The sequence below is a fragment of the Limanda limanda genome, chromosome 9 (genome assembly GCF_963576545.1).
Source record: "Limanda limanda chromosome 9, fLimLim1.1, whole genome shotgun sequence".
NCBI lineage: Eukaryota > Metazoa > Chordata > Actinopteri > Pleuronectiformes > Pleuronectidae > Limanda > Limanda limanda.
Genome location: NC_083644.1, coordinates 26,279,928 through 26,297,769, shown reverse-complemented (window position 1 = coordinate 26,297,769; position 17,842 = coordinate 26,279,928). Strand labels below are relative to the sequence as shown.

The 17,842-nt window shown below is 39.2% G+C and overlaps 2 protein-coding genes across 8 annotated transcripts in view; both read left to right on the top strand.

Annotated features, from left to right (window-relative positions):
* LOC133010026 (meprin A subunit beta-like) overlaps positions 1 to 3,027 on the top strand; it is a 13,806-nt gene extending 10,779 nt beyond the window's left edge. Inside the window, exons 13-15 of one of the 3 annotated variants that reach the window (XM_061077437.1) lie at positions 37 to 230; positions 403 to 547; positions 1,964 to 3,027. In XM_061077437.1, coding sequence (XP_060933420.1) covers positions 37 to 230; positions 403 to 447 — 239 coding nt within the window. In that variant the 3' untranslated portion in view covers positions 448 to 547; positions 1,964 to 3,027. Of the gene's footprint in view, positions 1 to 36; positions 291 to 402; positions 553 to 1,963 lie in introns of those variants that run through there. The other 2 variants (XM_061077435.1, XM_061077436.1) reach the window with 2 other exon arrangements.
* Positions 480 to 17,842, top strand: LOC133010025 (meprin A subunit beta-like). Of its 5 annotated transcripts, none has more exons than XM_061077433.1 (16): positions 480 to 547; positions 3,133 to 3,238; positions 3,349 to 3,376; positions 3,773 to 3,823; positions 3,921 to 3,958; positions 5,037 to 5,115; positions 5,202 to 5,319; positions 5,866 to 6,044; positions 6,414 to 6,632; positions 9,124 to 9,273; positions 15,106 to 15,321; positions 15,962 to 16,218; positions 16,296 to 16,506; positions 16,584 to 16,760; positions 17,337 to 17,590; positions 17,698 to 17,842. In XM_061077433.1, exons 2-16 carry the CDS (start codon positions 3,197 to 3,199, stop codon positions 17,740 to 17,742), a joined length of 2,064 nt encoding a protein of 687 aa, XP_060933416.1. In that variant the 5' UTR covers positions 480 to 547; positions 3,133 to 3,196; the 3' UTR covers positions 17,743 to 17,842. The 5 variants fall into 5 exon arrangements, with proteins under 5 accessions (XP_060933416.1, XP_060933414.1, XP_060933415.1 ...); XM_061077431.1 differs by having other exon boundaries at positions 3,130 to 3,238; XM_061077432.1 differs by lacking the exon at positions 480 to 547 and adding an exon at positions 1,979 to 2,048.

Below are 17,842 nucleotides of genomic sequence, written 5' to 3'. Positions count from 1 at the left end.
TCTGAAACATCTTGGTTGTTGTGTATTTGTCCTCAGATATATCTGACCTGCTGCAACCTCAGCCTCGTCCTCGCTCTGCAGACTATGCTGAAGCCAATGCGATGAAGGCTGGAGACCAAGACACTCCACAGGCAGCAGCTAGTAACCACATGGTGATCGTGGTTGTGGCAATGTGTGTGTCAGCGGCCATTTTTGTGGTATCCAAACTACTTCTTGGCAAGGCATGGAGGGTGAGGAGAAGACAGCGAGGGAGTGACGATGTGGTGACATTACATGATATGCAATTCACTGTGAGTCTGACTATTAGAGTCAGCACAAATTTAAGTCATTACAAGTTATTCAACCTATTATTTAGTGTGCAGTAACACTTACAATGAATTCTGAATCTCTTTTTCATCACAGGAGAATCCGACCAAAGACTTACCCTCAGTTCTGATCTCTGCATGAGCTCCTCACTGATCAGAGCAGAGGACGCTTCACATCTCTGCACATGAGTTGTTTTCACAGAATCTGAAGCTGTACCTCGGAAATAAAATCTCTGACTGAAGTAAATGTTTTTTGTATTCATAAAGCGCTTTTCTAGTCTCAAAGCTCTTTACAGTACAGTTTCAACTGGCATAAATTATGTCATTTGACATTTTATTTTATTCCCTGAAAAAAGCATCATCCCAGTTTGAAGAGCTCTCTGTTCCCACCACGTGGTCACCTGGCCTCCGGCCCTTCAGATTAAAAGCCACACATTTACCATCTATACGTGACTTTCTAATAACACAGTTATAAGTGGCTAGAAAAAAAATTTAGGCAAACAACAGGAAACAATCCAAAGCTATTTGAAGACCAGACAGCGTCACGGCACAAATCAGCCAGGGTCCTGGAATGGCAAGCTGAGCCTTTGATGAGGATAGCAGGTTAGGACCCGACCTGTGTGGTTTCATAAGATCTGAAATGTTTGGCGCAGGCCCCTGAAGAGAGAATTGCAGTAATCCAAATGAGAGAAAATGAAGGCATGAATCCCAAAGTTTCTTTTGGTTATAAGAGCTGATACTCACATTTACTCACAACCATATATTTGGTACAATTCATGAATGCAGCTGTTACACACATTAATGTGGAGTTCTCTAAATCAGTTTGAGGACATCATGTAATTTGTAAACTTTCAGCCTTGAACATATTGTTGTATACGAGCATTAACTTTACAAGAGGTTTAATTTGTAGTAACTTGGAGTTATGATTCTAATAGTAAAGTTATATTGTGGAGATATATATTATGTATGCTAGCTTATATTCAACATCAATATATTTGGAAATACCTTTACCCACAAACTATCAGTTGTTACAACTAAGTGTAGTACCAACAACAGCCACAGAGAGGCACCATTCTCCAAATGAGTTCGGTGTGAATTCATGGCACCATATTCTCCAAAGTACAGGTTTGACAGTAGCAGACGAGTCAATGTTAAGTGATGCCTTCATTATTGACCTTTACATTGATATGTTACAGTTCCATGGATTCCTGTTGTTCTTCATAGATCTACAGTTTATGGATTTAGATTCATTTATTTTTTGTATGTGCACGTCTGTTCACACATTATCTTCAAAAACTGGTTTAAAATTTTGCAAGAAAAGAAAACCTCTCAATCTGAACGCTGTTTGTCAGTAGGGGCTTATCTAGAAGTATAGTGAAGCTAAAGTCAATCTTTTCTTACATAGTTTAAAATCAATAAAATACCAATTTTACTGTTCGGCATTAGATCCATTCAAGAAATACCAGACAAACATCAGGTCAAGTTAGGCATCATTTTTATTTTATTTTTTGAGATACTAAACACAACATGAGTCTTGGAGAATAGACTAACACACAGGTCCACCATGTTATGTGTGTGTTACACAGTGACCTCCTCACATTGTGCTTCCTCTGAACAGACGCTCTGAAACAGGAAGTAACAATCCTCTGCTCTCTCAGTTACAGTTTGACCGGTAGTAAGTCTCATGATTCCGGACCACTGAATGAGGATATGTGATCTGGACACAGAAATAAACATGAACAGGTTTTACATTTGATACAAATCATTTCACCCAATAATGAACATCATGTAATGTCGAAATTGAACTTTTACACAACATTCAACAAACATCTCCTCAACCTTACTGGCTAAAAACACAAGGAAGACCTTGATTAAATAAAGGCAACAATAATCTCAAGGATTGTCTTTTGATATTTTTAAATATTACGATGAATATTACGATTTTTTATTATTCAGACTCAAAACAATAACACAGGACTGTTTAAGTTCTCATCGAATCATTTGGTTTTGGTTGTCTGATAGTTCTTTCAGAATTTTATATTTTTAGGTAAACTGCACTTGTGCACCTTGACATTAAGGCAACACCAATAAGTCTGATATGGCTTTCAATAAACATGGGGGGGCAGCCACTGGCTTTCAAGGCTGTTTTCTTGCAAGGTAGTCATGAGTACATGTGTTGACACTGAATTGGTCAATAGACTTTAGATAGATAGATAGATAGATGGATACTTTATTAATCTCGAGGGAAATTCAGATCATCCAGTAGCTTATACAGTTAACACTTAAACACGTCACTGACAAACAGCACTATGAAAACATTTACCTTTCCATTTGTTTAATTTTTTATCTTAATCTCTCTTGCATGACTTTGGATGTTTCATCTTCAATTCCCGACAGAAATGTTAATGAGCTCCAAACATATTATGGTGGAGGTTTTTCAAATAAGATGTTTTTGCGGAGCACTAAGGCAACATTACACCTATGACCTTTGTTTTTTTCAAAGCTCTGGTTGACTCATCTATTTACATTGTTAAATCTTCACCAATGTGTAGCCTAGATTATTGATTGTAAATGCAAACTGTTCCAAGCAGTTAATACTCTCAGAATCTGCGGTGAATAGACACCATGTCCAAGCCAGCTCTGTTCATTTGTACTGTATGTTTATTGTATTGTTGTTTCAGTGCATGTTTATTAGTGGGATTAAAATTCTCAGATAAGCGAATTATGACTTTTGAATTAATAATTAATTACACAGTCACGTAATTTTCTCCAACCAGAGTCATAAAAGTGAATATTGCATGCTGCACTTTTTTCTGTCCAAAAGCAGAGCAGCAACTCTCTCTCAGACACATCAAGACTCGAAGCAACACAGTGTGTGAGCAGCAGGAGTCATGTCACTCCGGTTCCTAACTCTGCTTTTTGGCCTGGGTTTGGTGAGTATGAAGCCCTTTGAGAGGCAGGATGTCAGTTAATGTTTCACAATTAAATGATGTCATAATTTTTTTCCATAAATGTTACGTGCTTTATTTAATTTATTTTACAGACGGCAGCTGCACTAACAGGGGAAACAGGTGAGTCAGATAATATGATGGGTTCTTTATCAGAACATTTTACTCAGAAGTTCCAGCTAAAAATGTCATCCTTCCCATATGCAAGTATTTCAGTCTGAATACTGCTAATGCAGAGATATTCTATTTCTTGCGGCTGTTTAAAAAAAAAAAAGAAAAGTAAATTGAAGGTAAAATGCATAGATTCTGTGTGTGTGTGTGTGTGTGTGTGTGTGTGTGTGTGTAGCATATTTCTTCATAAGTTTAATTGGATACATGACTATTTCTGTATATATATTGTGCTGCATATTTTGCACTAGTTCAGCAATACTAAAGTAACTTATATATCAGAATCTGTTGTTTGTATGTTTAAGTTCATCATATTGTGATCTAATTTGGACTTATTTGGACCTACTGCAGAAACTGATGTTGATGAAGGTCATGACTGGGACATCTTCGACATCAATCAAGGTTTGAGGACTCTTATTGTTTTTTGTTTGGTTTTGTTGTACTATGTCATCAAATGTTTCTGAGGTTTTTCTCATGCAAACACATTTTTTCTTTGCAGCGGCCGAGCTGGACCTGCTGGAGGGAGATATCGACATGGTAAGTCAGTGAGTGAACATAACAAAGACTCTGTTGCGAATACTTTTTGGTAAACAGGATCTTCAGGCCTGTTTGAGTGTGGCGCTTTGGGTGCATGAAGGGATATTTTGAGCACAGAGAAAGATTCTATGCAAATGCTTTATTTTATAAGTTACTTTCCTTAGCCCTATTAGACCAATTGTAATATATGAATATGGGCTATACAAATAATATTTGAATGCTGATTAATTCCCTGCTGGTGATTCATTGTCCTAATAATGGTCATACTGGAGGTAAAACAACCAATCAGCAATTAAAATACTACATTTATTCAATTCAATGGTTATGTGAATAGCAGAGCTATATAAAAGTAGATTTTATTGATATGTATATATATATATATCTATAAAATATTGTGTAATATCTGATTATTATAATTATTACATTTCTTTTATTAATAGGAATAAATAACCAACAATGTCTTTAAGTACATCAATAATTTTGCATAACAATCAAAGAATGTCTGAAGTTAAAAAACACATAGTTATGGTTGAATCACTTGTGATGGAAATCTGGAAATACAAGAGGCTGGAAACAACAAAGTTATTTATGTGTATTTAATTAGGGGCTTTCTGCAGAAAGGATCAACACAGGGAAACCATAAGGATCTCAGAGTGAAGATGGAGAACAGTCAAATGCATAGATCTTATATATAGGACAAGGCTGTTTGCCTGAGCCGGTTCAGACTGGTTCTGTAAGCGTAGTTTAAGACTGGAACTAAAGCACAGGAATAAATTATTTGCATACATTTCAATTGGGTTCTTTGGACAGTCAATACGTAATGGAAAGGTTAAACAGGTATATAGAAAGGTCATACAGGTTTCAGTTCATAAACATTTCAGGTCATGGAGGCTTAGACAGGTCTGCAAAAAGTTACTCTTCAACTATCGATTTCAACCACACTTAGCTATTTTCCACTACACTTAGTTATTTTTCCACTACACACTTTAGTGAGCCTGGTCAAGGTTGTGTTGTGTTTCTCCTTCATCGGTTTCTTATTCACCATCTATGTATATCTTCCTTTCTTCCTTCTTGTCAGCCATCGGGCAGAAACTCCATCATAGGAGATTCGTTTCGCTGGCCAACAACCATTCCTTACTACCTGGAGGACAGCCTGGGTAAGACACTGTGTGGAAATTCAAAGTACGTGCCATGGTTATGCACTTAAGTAACACATTATTTAATTTCACTTTGGAACATATAGAAATGAATGCAAAGGGAGTGATCCTAAAGGCCTTTGACCAGTACAGACTGAAGACCTGTATTGACTTCACACCATGGAATGGAGAAAAGAACTACATCTCTGTGTTCAAAGGCAGCGGGTGAGTTCAGATTTCACTTTCAGACGTGTACATTATGTAACAAGACAAAGCTATTCCAGCGCCTGACATGTTTGCTGGTTGTATGTTTCTTTGTCAACAGTCATAACACACATCCAATAAACAAAATGCTGCACCCAATGCAATAGCTGATATATTCATGTCATATTAATAGATGTAAATATTACACGCAACATGAAACTTGATTAAACAGAGAGCACATACATCCGCCAAGGCTAACATTGGCTGAGGTTATTATCACCCAACTCTGCAGTTCACTTTGCAGTGTTATAGTGTCTTAAAGATCGTTTGGATTTTTGTGGCCAAGACTACATTTTGTTGTGTTAGTTTAGTCTCACTACTCTCATTACCCCACTGAGGACAAAGGGCACATGTAGGTACACAATAGTCTCAACCTCACAATACCTTGAGGTAATGTGTGGCGCTATATAAATAAATGATTTAGTTAAATTGCTCAATCAATATATTTGTAATAATAGGACACTAAACCACTTTGCCAAACTTGCATTTTGCTTCCCTTCTCTGTAGATGCTTCTCCTCTGTAGGGAACCAGCAGGAGGGAAAGCAGCGATTGTCCATTGGTAATAACTGTGATCGTCTTGGAACTGTTGAGCATGAGTTCCTGCATGCTCTTGGATTTTGGCACGAGCAGTCCAGAGCTGATCGTGATGATTACGTCAACATCATGTGGGATCGCATTGAACCTGGTAAAGTTAACAACTTTGAATTACAGTCGCAACTTTGACAAAGGTCAGATTCAAGTTTCAAGTTCAAGTTTCGAGTTTTATTTGTCTTATGTTAGTTAACACGGGGTCAACGGTAAAATAAAAATTGTTGAATGAGAAGGATATGTCAGCTCAGCCTTGAAATGCAGTAAGAGCAATGTCATTGAAATGAAAAGAAAGGAAAAGTGTTACATATTATAACAATATTTAATACATGACTATTTAAACTGTTCAGAGGCTCTGCTTAATCTCCTCATGTTCATCTACCATCTGAATACATACATACATCCTGTTACTCCATCCATATCTGTAAAAATCACAAAACCAAGCTTCTTTTTATGCCCTCCTCAGGAAAAGAGCACAACTTCAAGACATATGATGACAAAGTGTCCAGTGCTCTGGGCGTCCCCTATGACTACGGTTCAGTGATGCACTACAGTAAGACTTCCTTCAACATCGGCTCTGAGCCCACCATCGTAACCAACATCCCCTCTTTCATGGATGTGATTGGTCAGAGGATGGGGTTCAGTGCTAGTGACCTAACCAAACTCAACCGTCTCTACAAATGCAGTAAGTTAACCAATGAAAAAGACAGGTGTTTGATAGATTTAGAGGTACGACAGCCTCAGGCAACACATTGCGCGGGATATATCAGTATAGTTATATATGTAAATGTATATATATAGGAAGTAAACAAATGTACAGACGTATGAAAGATAATGGAATCATTGCAATAAAGTAATAAAGACAGGGTTAGACATCATTGCCTCTAACAGCTGAGACTGATAAGTAATTGGTTGGAAAAGTGTATTGAGGGGATCTTGACAGGGACTGAGAGGAAGAGAGGGGGATGTGACGGTTTGTTACCACGTTGGCTCTGCAGTTATTCCTTTATCTAGCTAATATTATCTACTCGCTAAGGTTACTGTCATCTGCTGTCAGAATAACTCTCAGTTCACGTACTGATGCCAGGTAAGCCACTATACATAGAATTTAAACATTTAAGAGTTGGCACAAACCGAACATGTAGTTGCATCAAATATGGCAGACAGCAGTGAACACTAATCATACATCATGTATTGTTCAGCTTCACTGCTATATACAATACAAAAGTATTTGTAGCCATAGCATGGGATAACTAGATTTCCAAAGTATTACACGACACTATAGTGTGACTTTCCCCATAAAACATATGGCAAACAATGAAGACACACAAGGAATAGCATACAAATTTGCAAGGCCGAATAATGCTACACATGATTGTATAGTTCCTAGTAGAAATATAGAAAAACCAAGTGGTCTGATTCATTTGTCAAGGTAAAGAAATTGAAACAAATCCTGCAAGGTTCTTCCCAGGCCCCGTCCCTGTTTGGTGGAAATCAGTTTCGTAGGTTCTGATAATTCTGCTGAAAATAAACCATCAATCAAACAGACATGAGTGAAAATATAACATATAATATAATATCTCACTCATAATGAGTGAGATTGCCAAAAACCAACCATGTGTCTGGATTCCAAACAGAATCAGAATACAACATATAAGCATAGCATTATAAAACATAACCACAGATTAAATGTTAAAATCGAAGTAAGTACTACATGTGAATAGGCTGTCAGGCCGGGCAAAAGGCAGGACTCAGACGCAGAGCGGATGTGTTAGGAGAATGTTTTATTTACACCTCCACACAGAGTAAACTATGGTACAAAAATAAAGTCGCTCCAAAAAGGAGGAAAACGCTATCTTAATACTGCAATACAAAAATAACAATTAAACTGAAGCGCTCCAAAGGGAGGAAAAACAAAGCTTCATTCTATAAACCTAACTAAGACTAAACACTGAAACAAAAAAGGCTACAAAGAATAATCACTCAATTGAGGTAAAACTATAGGCACGAGGCTAAGCAAAAACTAAGACTATGACTCTTGTAACTATGGCACGGGCTGGAATGACGACTAAAGACGACACACTGGCACAAGACAAAGGGAGACGCAGACTGTATGAACACATGGGGGAAAAGGGAACAGGTGGACACAATCAGGAATCAGGGGAGACGATCAGACCGGTGACATATGAGGAAGGGCAAGTGACCTGAAACGAGAGGAGAGTTACTTTTCAAAATAAAACCGGAAATGACGAGACAAAAAACACAAAACAAGACATGATCTCACCGCGGTGTGACATAGGCTGCATAAACCTGCACTGGAGGGGTCCCTGGAGTGTTTGAACTAAACTAAATCACCCTATAAAACTATGTTTGTCTCATAATAACCTTCCAGGGTTACATGGACATTCAGAGTCTATCTAGCAAAAGCTGAGTGTAAAATATAGCCTATTGATAGTATTGGGCACTAACCAGCTCTTACTAATACGCATCATGAGTTTGAGTACTCTGAAGATGCCATAAAATGCTAAAGTGATCATTGTTAATTTCAGTGATTGATTGTATTATTGTGTATTTAAACAGCAATGCAGGTAGAAAATAGCAATTGAAGCCTTTAGTAATCAGCTGATTAACATCACAACAAGGAAAACTGGCTACTTATCCAGGTTCACTTCTTTAGTGAAGGTTTTCCAATTGATTTCACTCTGTGCCCAGGCCAGAAGTCATGTTTTCTCTGCTAGCTTTAACTTATTATTTTAGCTTATTTTCCTCACTCATTGTAATCAAACTGTGAGTATCAATACCCTGTATCATATCAGCATCACTCTTTCCATGCAGGGCAAATTAAACTGTTTGTATGATAGCGTGGTGGATGAGAGGTGCCCTGATTGATTACATAAGAAGTTTCCATCAGGTGATTATTGAGCCTGATGCAACAGGTAATCAGCCATTTATAGGTCTGATATTCAGTAGTGATCTTACCCTCCTCTTGCCAGTCTCTCACACCTTTCATACATTTTAAATTGGCTGAATAATTGTGTTATGAATGATAAAAAATGTATTAACTTTATTTGAATTACAGGATATTGAGATGAATGAAAACAGAGCTACGGTCAAACAAAAGTTTGGCTTATTCGAGTCCTTGGATCAGTGTCTGATCAGCTCTTCCCTGTCCACAGCAGAGTCCTCCACCTTTGTGGACAGCTGTGACTTTGAACAGGAGAACATCTGTGGGATGATCCAAAGAAATGGGAACAAAAAGTGGGAACAACGCAGTTCTGTGAGTGGAGGGCCTCAGCACGACTTCACCGCCATGGGACAATGCAAAGGTGATTATCAATCATTAAAAATGGATGCGAGTAACAAAGTACATTTACTCAAGTAGAGAGGTTTAAATTTTCCCCTTTTTACTCCACTACATTTATTGGATCACAGTGAGGTGTATAGCTGTTTAGATAACACTTAGTATGCTTCTTTGTGTGGTTATAAATGTTACTGCTCCTCTGATTTGACTTCAAAGGTTTCGTTCCCTATCTGACCTTTGGGTTTGTGTATCTGAAAAACACATGTAGCTGAATTGCTTTACAACAGTGAACTGAACAGAGTATCAAGCTTAATGATCATAGTTTAATGGTTCAAGATAAACATGATCATACTTCATTCAGGACTTTGTGCAGTATCTGCCTGCTGGATAAACAGCTCATTGTTGAATCTGCATGTCTTAAGTAACTATGACCACTAACTCCTACTTCTGACCTACACACTGTTTAAATTGAGCATCATATAAATGCATCGTATACATTGCCTCCCATATTCAACAGAGCTTAATCCCCCTAGTAATTAAAATATGTTTCACAATTTCTGGATTCAGTTTACCCTTGAAAATAACATAGTTGAGTGGTTTGCTGTCCACTGCCCTGCTTCTGTACTGGGAACACTCATCCTCTTGTCAGCAGTATAACAATTATTACCCTGTGCGCTGACATAACTGGAAGCAGGGCATTGTTTTCAATCCTGTCTATGTGTATGTGTACAAAATAATTCAACAACACATGTTCTGTTTTCTTTTCCCATTTTACTCAGGACAGTTTCTCTTGAATATTAACTTATGGAGCTGATTGATCACAGGTCAAGGTCAACCAAAATCTAAATCTAAATTATACTGATCAGAAAATAAGTCCTCATCACTTCTTACATCTTGAGATAATTGACGTCATGAAGAAGTCACAAAGATGTCAGAAAATGACATCATATTCATTATTTGAGGCATTCTTTAGGACTGGAGACATGACCCGAAGCTTATATAGTCTAAATAATAATGTATGATTATATGGTAGGTATGATGTCATCATGGCATCACTATTAGGAAAGAAATTATGTCATATCGTTTTTTGTTTCATAGTTTATACTTTATAGTTTTTTGTTTTTTTTTACATGTATTTTTATTGGTTGTTAGACAAGATGTACACTGTCACACATGTTGCAATATTTCAATTAAATTTCTTTTTGTGTCAATGTACAATGAAACAGTAGCATTTTAACAATTTACATTTTTATATTTTTATAAACCCCATCCCACCCTAACATTCCCTGTGCCACAAAAAAAAAAAAAAAAAAAAAGGGAGGGGGGGGGGGAAGTTCTCCTAAGATGAAAGCGTTTGCGCTTTACGTTAACGCCCTATACTAATGAGAGGGGAGAGTGACAAGTTTGTCAAAATAGACCAGTAAAGGGTCCCAGACTTTGTTGAATTTTCCGGTTGATCCTCTAAGAAAGTATTTAACTTTTTCAATTTTTAAAAACATCATCATATCAGAAAGCCACACAGATGCCTTCGGTGGTAATTGTGATTTCCATTCCAAGAGAATTCTCCTTCGAGCAATTAGAGTGGCAAAGGCAATAACATTTTTCTTGTTAGTGGCTGTCGCAGTGTCGTTACCCCTTACCCCAAATATAGCCATTAAAGGGCTAGGTTGTAGATGTAGGCCAAAAGCAACATTCAAAATCCCAAATATTGATTTCCAAAACTCTTCCAACTTGGAGCACGTCCAGAACATATGAGCTAGGTCTGCGTTAGTGGCTTTACAGCGATCACACGTATCATCTAGTTCAGGGTATATTTTTGCAAGCCTGGCCTTACTATAGTGAGTACGGTGGAGAACTTTAAATTGAATCAGATTGAGGCGTACACAAGAAGAGGTTCCATTTACACAGCTAAGAGCTCTAACCCATGTCTCGTCTGAAATGGCTGTTCCTAATTCTTCCTCCCATTTTGTCTTGATGTCTTCGGTTGATACACTACTAAACGACATAATTGAATTATATAAATTAGAGATTTGGCCCTTCAAAGTTAAGGGAATCTTTAGTATGACATCTAAGTTTGAACTTTCCGGTAATTGAGGGAACGATGGGTTGTACGTTTGAATAAAGTGGCGTATCTGAAGATATCGGAAAAAACTGGATTTAGAAATAGAGTGTTTTTTGGCCAAATCCGTGAAAGTAGGAAAAATATTATCTATGAAAAAGTCCTTGCATGTAGTAAGACCCATAGTGTTCCATTGTATGAATGTGACATCAAGTTCAGCAGCTGGAAAAAGGTGGTTATTACATATGGGACTTAGCATAGAAAGGCCAGACAATTTAAATGTTTGCCTGAATTGTATCCAAATTCTTAGGGATGAGCGCACTACTGGGCTTGAGGAAAACTGTGATGGGGAGAGAGGAAGTTTTGTTGTTAACAGTGCAGGAAGTGATGACAGATTACAGAGCTTTGCCTCCTCACTGCACCAACCCGTGTCTGGGGCCTGAAACCAGTACATTATTTTTTGCAGATTCGCTGCCCAATAATAAACCCTGAAATTTGGGAGAGCAAGCCCACCCCCTTTTCTCGGTCTTTCAAGCAATGTTTTACGAAGTCTTGAAGATTTACCTCCCCATATGAAACTTGAGAGTAGGGCATCAAGTGAACGGAAGAAGGATTTTGGCAGGAAAACTGGGATGCTCTGAAACAAGTATAAAAATCTAGGCAACACATTCATCTTGACGCAGTTGATTTTCCCAGCCAAAGAAAGGCAAATAGCACTCCATCTCTGGAGGACAGATTTTAGTTTCTCCATTATAGGTGTGAAGTTGGCCTTAAACAATTCAGAAAAAGAAGGGGTGATATTTATTAAATACTTAAAACCTGAATGTGATATACAAAATGGCAAGTCTGTGTCTGGAATCTGCTTTGCCTTATCATTGATAGGGAAACACACACTTTTTGAATAGTTAATTCTATAACCTGAAAAACCACCAAAGTCAACCAGAATCTTCAAAAGTTCGGATTTACAGGATAGCGGGTCCGTTAAAAATATTAAGAGATCATCAGCATACAAGGAAGCTTTATATTCCATCTCCATCCTTCTAATGCCATGTATGGATGGTGTAGTTCTAAGTTTAATTGACAGGGGCTCTATCGCTAAAATGAACAGTAATGGGCTAAGTGGGCAGCCTTGACGCGTGCCCCTAGATAAAGGAAAATACTGTGAACATAATTTATTAGTGACTACTGCAGCTTTAGGAGATGAATATAATAGACGAATCCAGGACATAAATTTCGGCCCAAACCCAAATTTACCCAGTACAGCAAAAAGATATTCCCATTCTACTCTGTCGAATGCCTTTTCCGCGTCTAGGGAGACCACCACCTCTGGTCCTCCCCCAGACGCTGGAGAATGCACCACATTCAGGAGTCTACGAATGTTAATGAATGAGTGACGGCCTCTCACAAAACCGGTTTGATCATTTGAAATTATGTCTGATATTATGGTGTTTATTCGAGAGGCCAGAATTTTAGACAGTATCTTAACGTCCACGTTCAGTAAAGAAATAGGCCTATAAGAGCTGCAATCCACCGGGTCTTTACCAGGCTTCAGCAAGACTGTGATGAGAGCCTCTGTGAGGCTCTTTGGGAGAGCTGTCTGTTCAAACGAGTGCTTAAACATATTGAGAAGCAAAGGGATCAGTTTGAAGGAGAATTTTTTATAGAATTCGACTGGGAAGCCGTCCGGCCCAGGGGCCTTCCCGCTCTGCATGTCCTTAATTGAGTTATCTACTTCCTGTCGGTTTAGAGGTCTTTCCAGGTTGTCCCTTTGTTCCTGTGCAATTGTTGGAGTATTCAGGGTTTCTAAAAAATTAACCATAGAAGAAGTGTCCTGAGGGAATTCTGAGGTATATAACTCAGAATAAAATGTTTTAAAGGTATTATTAATTTCTTGGGGATCAATTGTCAATTCTTGAGGTGTTTTCCTAATTGTTGATATGAGTTGGGCAGACGACTTAGCCTTTAACTGGTGAGCAAGTAGGCGTCCTGCCTTCTCCCCATGTTCATAAAAGAATGCTCGTGATCTTAACAAGTTATGTTCAGTCTTTCCAGTAGATAATAAATATTTTGCTTTCAGATTTAATTTTTCTTTGTATAGTTCAGGCGTTGGAGTTGTTGAGTACTGATGATCAATTTTAAGAATAGAATCAATGAGCTCCTCCTGTCTTTGTTTTCTTTTTTTATTACGTGAAGCCGAAAATGATATAATTTGTCGCCTCAGTACGACTTTTAATGTTTCCCATAGTATGGATGGTGATACGGAGTCATTCTGATTGGTTAAAATGAAATCATCTATTGCTTTAGACATGAACTGACAAAAATCTGCATCTGAAAGTAATGCCGTGTTAAGTCTCCAAGCTGGCCTTGGTGGGCAATTAAGTGTAAAGCCAATATCAAGGATGACGGGTGCATGATCAGATTCTACAATAGCAGAGTAGTCTACAGATTTCACTGAGGGAAGAAGACGCCTATCAATGAAAAAATAGTCTATTCTTGAATAAGACTGATGAACATGTGAAAAACAAGAGAATTCCTTTTTGTTTGGATTCAAAAATCTCCATGGGTCAATACAGCCAAGGTGCGTCATAAGACTTATAAGAGCTCTGGACATTTTGGATGAAGGTGCAGATTTGGGACTTGACCGGTCCATGGCTGTGTCCATCACGCAGTTCATATGACCGCCAAATATTAGATGATGAGTATTTAAATCTGGTAATAAGGTGATTATCTTCCTGAAAAAATCGGCATCATCCCAGTTGGGGGCGTAAATACTAACCAAAACCACCGGGGTGTGATAGAGACGACCTGATACTATAACATAACGTCCCTGGGGATCTGAAATTATTTTTGAAGCAGTGAAGAGTACTTTTTTATGGATTATAATTGCAGCACCTCTAACTCTGTTACTAAAGGTTGAATGGTACACCTGACCTATCCAGGCCTTTCTAAGCAAAACTTGATCCTGTACTCGTAGGTGCGTTTCCTGCAGAAATGCAATTTCAGTGTGCAACCGTTTTAAATGTGAAAAAATTCGCGCCCTTTTCACTGGGCCATTCATGCCTCTGACATTCCAGCTAACAAAACGTACTGCAGACCCTCCAGCTAAAGTTGTGTTTGCTCTATTCATAGCTTAATAAACAAGCGGATTGGGTAATGATACGGCTGAAATGGATGGTGCTGTATAGCCAGATCGGGAGAATATAAAATGGAGAACAACGGGAGAAAAAAAAAAAAAAAAAAAAAAAATAAGAAAATAAATAAATGAAAAAAAAAAAAAAAAAAAAAATATATATATATACCCACCCTGGAACATGTGTAAACTCTAGGTTCGTTCTCTGAACAGTAACGCACCGCAGCTATCTTACTGTGACTATGCTTCCAATAGCCATACTTTATAGTTTTGTACTTTTACAACCAATAACATTAGAAACACATTCTACATCCACATCTAGAACTGCAACATATTTACAATAGACTAATGGAACATTTGTCATCGTATTTTTACATGAGGAGAGGATTAAGAAATGGCATTATTCAAAAATAAATTTGTATTTGTCTGATTGGGACATAAAGTGCTTGTGCAGGGTGTGCATCGACTCTTCAATGTTTTTCTTTTTTTGGGGCATTCGTAAAAAACTGTTTATGAATATTGCAAGAGAGAAAGAACTCTAACTCTGGTAAGGTTCCCAGCTGACTGCAATATTCACAGGCGATAATGCAGAGCAAACATTACTAGTTTAATCAAATGTGAGAAACTGTGGATGCTTAGTATGACCTGCTTCTCGGCTGCTCTGCCAGGGAAAGGCTTCTTCATGCACTTCAGCACAGCCTCTACTGAACCTGGGCACCAGGCCTCTCTGGAGAGTCGCTGGCTTTACCCCAAACCTGGAGCTCAGTGTCTGCAGTTCTTCCTCCATAACACGGGGGCGGCTGATGATGTTCTCAACATCTGGGTGCGAGAGTACGACAAGGCCACACCCAGCGGTAAACTGAGCCTCTTCAAGAGCATTTCAGGTAATGTATGACATTTTGCCCCAATTAGAAGGAACATGATAGCAGGGGATGATTTTATGTAAAAGATACAATATTCACATAGTAAATTTACAACATTAATCCCACAGTTTGTCATTTTTACTGAGGGTTAGGGTGAGGAACATCGCCTTCTACATATTCATTCCGTTGGGCTCCAGAAGCACAACTGATTGGTGGATATTACCCATGATTCCTGGCTTCCTAAACCAGAAGATTTGCAGCAAAGAAACTCTGTTTGTAATTATTTTTATTTGAAAGGTTTCCTGGCTTTTTAACTCATCTGCAGCTCAACATTACTCTTGAACTTGTCGGACCTGATTCTGACAATGGAGGATGGGACCATCAGTTAGTTCCAGAGTTTTCACAGAAGATCCAACTCACTCACCAACTTTACACAGAGTAAGAACAGGTGTTCAGAGTGAGGAGTGAATGAAAGAGGGAAACCTGGCTCTTGCCTTTTCCAAGTCAATAAGCCATCATGAGCCAACGCCGTTTTGAAACTGCTGTTTTAAGCGATGGGGAATGAGTTGTAGAGTGATACTTTAGAGTGCAGTTTATATAACAATTTCACCTATAATGCAATCAGATTAATAGGGATTAATATACATTCTCTCTGTTACAGGAGGTGTCATGGGTTCCTGGGAGCTGCATAATGTCGATCTGAGCGTGACAGAGAAGGCCCGTGTGGTGTTTCAGGCCGTGAGGGGAAAGAGTCCATCGAGTGGGGGTTTCTCTCTTGATGACATCAACCTGTCGTCCACAAAGTGCCCTCAGCACGTCTGGCGCATCCGCAACATCACCAGCCTGATGGCCAGCACACCAGCAGGAGAAAAACTGTACAGCCCTCGCTTTCTCTCTCCAGCAGGTTACTCCTTCCAGGTACATGTCCTCTTTAGAGGGGTGGGTGAATTGTTTGAGTCCACAGAACTCACTTCATGCCGCTCTCTGATCTGCAGGTTGGAGCATATCTAAATGGAAGAAGCGACCGTCAGGGGTACATGGGCCTCTACTTCCATCTGACCTCAGGCCCCAACGACCACAACCTAAAGTGGCCTTGCCCCTGGCAGCAGGCGACCATGGCCCTGATGGATCAGCATTCTGACATCAGAGAGCAAATGAACATGCACCGAATGGTCACCACTGACCCTGATAAGGTGTCCAGTGATGGTAAGAGAAGTTGATGATATATATCTACTGAGTTGGGTTAGTCAAACAGAGAATGACTGTTCAACATTTTCTCTCAGGTACTGAGTACTACTGGGATGACCCAAGGAAAGTGGGGTCGAAAGTGACGCAGTCTGATGGCAGCTTTTACTATCGAGGCCCAGGAACCGGGACCTCAACCTTCATCACACACAGCAGGCTGAGGAGCAGACAGTTCATCAAAGGAGATGATGCCTTCTTCTTGTTAAGTCTGGATGGTATGGAAGTCATTCAGACAGGACGAGGAAATCACACACACTTATACTCCTACTGCATCCTTCAGTGAGCGTGGTCTACACCGTCCATGTAGACATCCTCCTTTGTGGGCTGCATAGACAAACAAAACAAGTCCGTCTACAGAGGGTTTTGGTGATCTGCACCACTAGTTTGTACAGCCTTTATTGCTGTTGCCTAGCAACAGAGCTAAAGTTGGACACACCAAGACAGTTATAAGCCCCCTGATTATTTTCATATATGAATCGTTAGCTGTTTGGTTGAAGAGTGACACTCAAGTGCTGGACGTCTCATCACTTGCCGGCACCATTACCTCTTTGAAGAACAGTTGATCTCTGAAGTGCAATGAATTCTGGGTAAATTTGGATTGGGAAGGATCAACACGTTTGAGCCGTCGCTTCTTGAGGAACCCTCGAAATGGGACAGCCTCGTCGTGCCACTGTTATGCAATCGCTTTTGAAACACAACCTCTGAAGGATGCAGCCCCTGAATTTAGACACAGTTTATATCTGTTTCCTCCAGTCTCTGAAACATCATGGTTGTTGTGTATTTGTCCTCAGATATATCTGACCTGCTGCAACCTCAGCCTCGTCCTCGCTCTGCAGACTATGCTGAAGCCAGTGCGATGAAGGCTGTAGACCAAGACACTCCACAGGCAGCAGCTAGTAACCTCATGGTGATCGTGGTTGTGGCGATGTCTGTGTCAGCAGCCATTTTTGTGGTTTCCACACTACTTCTTGGCCAGGCGTGGAGGGTGAGGAGAAGACAGCGAGGGAGTGACGATGTGGTGACATTACATGATATGCAATTCACTGTGAGTCAGACTATTAGAGTCAGCTCAAATTTAAGTCATTACAATTTATTCTACCTATAATTTAGCGTGCAGTAACACTTGAATTCTAAATCTCTCTTTCATCACAGGAGCACCCGACCAAAGACTTACCCTCAGTTCTGATCTCTGCATGAGCTCCTCACTGACCAGAGCAGAGGACGCTTCACATCTCTGCACATGAGTCATTTTCACAGAATCTGAAGCTGTATCTCGGAAATAAAATGTCTGACAGGA

Coding starts and splice junctions, on each gene's coding strand:
- LOC133010025 (XM_061077433.1), top strand. CDS start 3,197: ATGTCACTCCGGTTCCTAACTCTGCTTTTTGGCCTGGGTTTG. Junction 6,045..6,413: donor GTGGGATCGCATTGAACCTG/GTAAAGTTAACA, acceptor TGCCCTCCTCAG/GAAAAGAGCACAACTTCAAG. Junction 15,322..15,961: donor CCTCTTCAAGAGCATTTCAG/GTAATGTATGAC, acceptor TCTCTGTTACAG/GAGGTGTCATGGGTTCCTGG.